This window comes from Saccostrea cucullata, unplaced genomic scaffold (assembly GCF_032062105.1).
Source record: "Saccostrea cucullata isolate Sc308-1 unplaced genomic scaffold, CSIRO_AGI_Scuc_v1 ctg8341, whole genome shotgun sequence".
In the NCBI taxonomy this organism is placed as follows: domain Eukaryota; kingdom Metazoa; phylum Mollusca; class Bivalvia; order Ostreida; family Ostreidae; genus Saccostrea; species Saccostrea cuccullata.
Genome location: NW_026926771.1, coordinates 22055 through 24436, shown reverse-complemented (window position 1 = coordinate 24436; position 2382 = coordinate 22055). Strand labels below are relative to the sequence as shown.

Here is a 2382-nt window from a genome sequence, read left to right as displayed (position 1 = left end):
TTCGTTACGCAAGAGCATGCTCTACGTATGATAAATTTCTAAAACGAGGTAAATTATTGACAAACACGTTGATAAAATAAGAATATCAGTCGTCTTTTAAAAGTCATCATCAAGTTCTGCGGTCGATACAATGACCTTGTCAGCAAAATTTATACAATTTATAATTGAGGCACGGTGGGTGTGACCGGTCGACAGGAGATGCTCACTCCTCCATGGCATCTGATCCGACCTCTGATGTTTTGGAAGTTCATGTTTGCTATGCTCCTATTGTGTATTGTTTTATAAACTTTTGATCTTGAATACTCTTGATACTGTTAATTATCTCCATATGTTTCACGTTTTAAATATATTATATATTTTGAATTTTAGGCATCATAACTTTCAAAGAAGATAAAAGAAGAAAATGAAAATACAAAAATGGGATATGTTAGTATCTTCGGGGTTTTTGTTTGCAAAACATGATAGTAACGATTACAAGCATATAATCTCATAAGTTGAAGATCTATTTTATATCTCAGGAGCTACAGTGTTACACGTTGAGTTCCGGATCCAGTATATTTATAAATCTACTTTTTGTACGTACAATAAATTATTTAGAAATTTTTTTGTTATAATTTTGTCCTTGTTTCTGGGTAATTCGATTCGCGTTTGGATCGAAATGTTGTAAAACTTTATGTGCAAGTTCGGGGCTTTAAAAAATCTAGTGCTGTTACTATTCAGTTGATTGAAGAGTACAACAGTTTTTCTGCAAAAAACTTTCTTTTTTTCAAAGATTCCTTTTATAAAAGAAACTTTAATCTAATTAACATTTTTTTCTGTAAGAAGATATATTTTTAATTGTAATAAAGGTAAATAATTGTTTATAGAACTATAAATTGCGATTTACGATCATTTCTTCAATGTTGAATTCTTCAATTGATTATTTGAAATGATAGGAGCAAAATTGATTTGATTAGTTCATTGGATTAAGTGTTGTTATCATTAAATCAGTTCATATACGTATCAAATCACCTGACGAGGGAATAAAGTTAATTATCTTAAATCACTAATTAAATAGATGTTGTCTTAAAGTAATTTGAGAAATCAATTATTTGAATTTTTTGCTCCGTACTTAAAACTTGATAGGATTTATATGAATTACATTTATCATTAAATAGATCCGTCTAAAACATATTGGAAATGAAATAGAGGTTGGTCAGAAGATAACCTTTAGAGTGAAATATAACAAAAAAGGAAATGAAAAACCGGGGTAAGTTTCTCTCTCTCTCTCTCTCTCTCTCTCTCTCTTTCTTTCTCTCTCTCTCTCTCTCTCTCTCTCTCTCTCTCTCTCTCTCTCTCTCTCTCTCTCTCTCTCTCAAGTTCGTTATAATCTGTTTTACCAATTTATTTTTTAGCGGAATGGCCGTAAATTTCAGACAAGAGATGGGCGAAGGGAAGGATATCATTCTGCATTTTAATCCAAGGTTTCCATCATATCAAATAGTTTCGAACTCTTTCGTAGATGGTTCATGGCAAAAAGAATTTTTCATTGGTGCAAATCCGGCAGTATTTTCGGACGAGTTTACGCTATCATTGGACATCAAAGATAGTAGAACTGTGTTGGTTAGAGTCCAAGGCGGAATATTGACGACTTATACCTGCCCCTTAGACATAACCAATACTGAATTCATAGAGTTTTCTCCTGAATACAGTATCACCGAAGAATACAATTAACAATTGGCATACTGGTAGTTATTAAGAAAGTTTGATATATATAAAAACTTCAATCATCGAGTTTTAACGAAACTTTATGAAAGTATAACCCCAGATTCTAAAGAAAAAAATATTCCGAAAAAAAGTTGTATCATATCTTTTGAAGAATAATTATTTTGTTAAAACATGGACAATATTTGTGCAGAATGACAAGACCTTTTACATGATATAAAGAAAACAGTGTTGACCTATCATTTTAGAGACTGAAAGGGGCCAAAAATATTAAATCAATAACTCTTAAACAATCAATATTTTAGAATAAATTTTTACTTTCGCAAAAATCTTTATTTTAATAATTTACAGCTATATCATCTGATTTTTACGTCATGTTAAATAAATAGGGACCAAAAGGGCCAGAAAACTAAATCTTCGACGCTTTATATTTGGAAAAGGAAAATATATCGATAAGTAATATTGAACAAACAAGATGTGTTTGTGAATCACCATGCGCCCGGCGGCAAAAAAGTTAAAAAAGATATTTTTAGTATTTAGGTCAATTCAAGGTCACAAGGTTATTGATGTTGGTGTCATTTGAAAGAAGTCTGCATACCAAATATGAAGTCTCTATCTCTCATGGTTCAAAAGTTATGGTGAAGTTTTTAAAAAGCTATTTTTATCATATAGGACATA

At 30.9% G+C, this 2382-nt stretch overlaps 1 protein-coding gene across 1 annotated transcript; it reads left to right on the top strand.

The window, feature by feature from the left end:
* Nucleotides 1-371: 371 nt before the first annotated feature.
* LOC134272619 (uncharacterized) lies at nt 372-1848 on the top strand. Its single transcript, XM_062754834.1, has 3 exons — nt 372-426; nt 1158-1249; nt 1395-1848. The coding sequence occupies exons 1-3, from the start codon at nt 418-420 to the stop codon at nt 1711-1713; spliced, it is 420 nt and encodes a 139-aa protein (XP_062610818.1). The 5' UTR covers nt 372-417; the 3' UTR covers nt 1714-1848.
* Nucleotides 1849-2382: the final 534 nt, after the last annotated feature.

Bases quoted from the DNA above. Each gene is read 5' to 3' on its own strand.
- LOC134272619 (XM_062754834.1), top strand. The intron at 1,250-1,394 runs GTAAGTTTCTCT...TTTATTTTTTAG, and splicing joins AAAGGAAATGAAAAACCGGG to CGGAATGGCCGTAAATTTCA.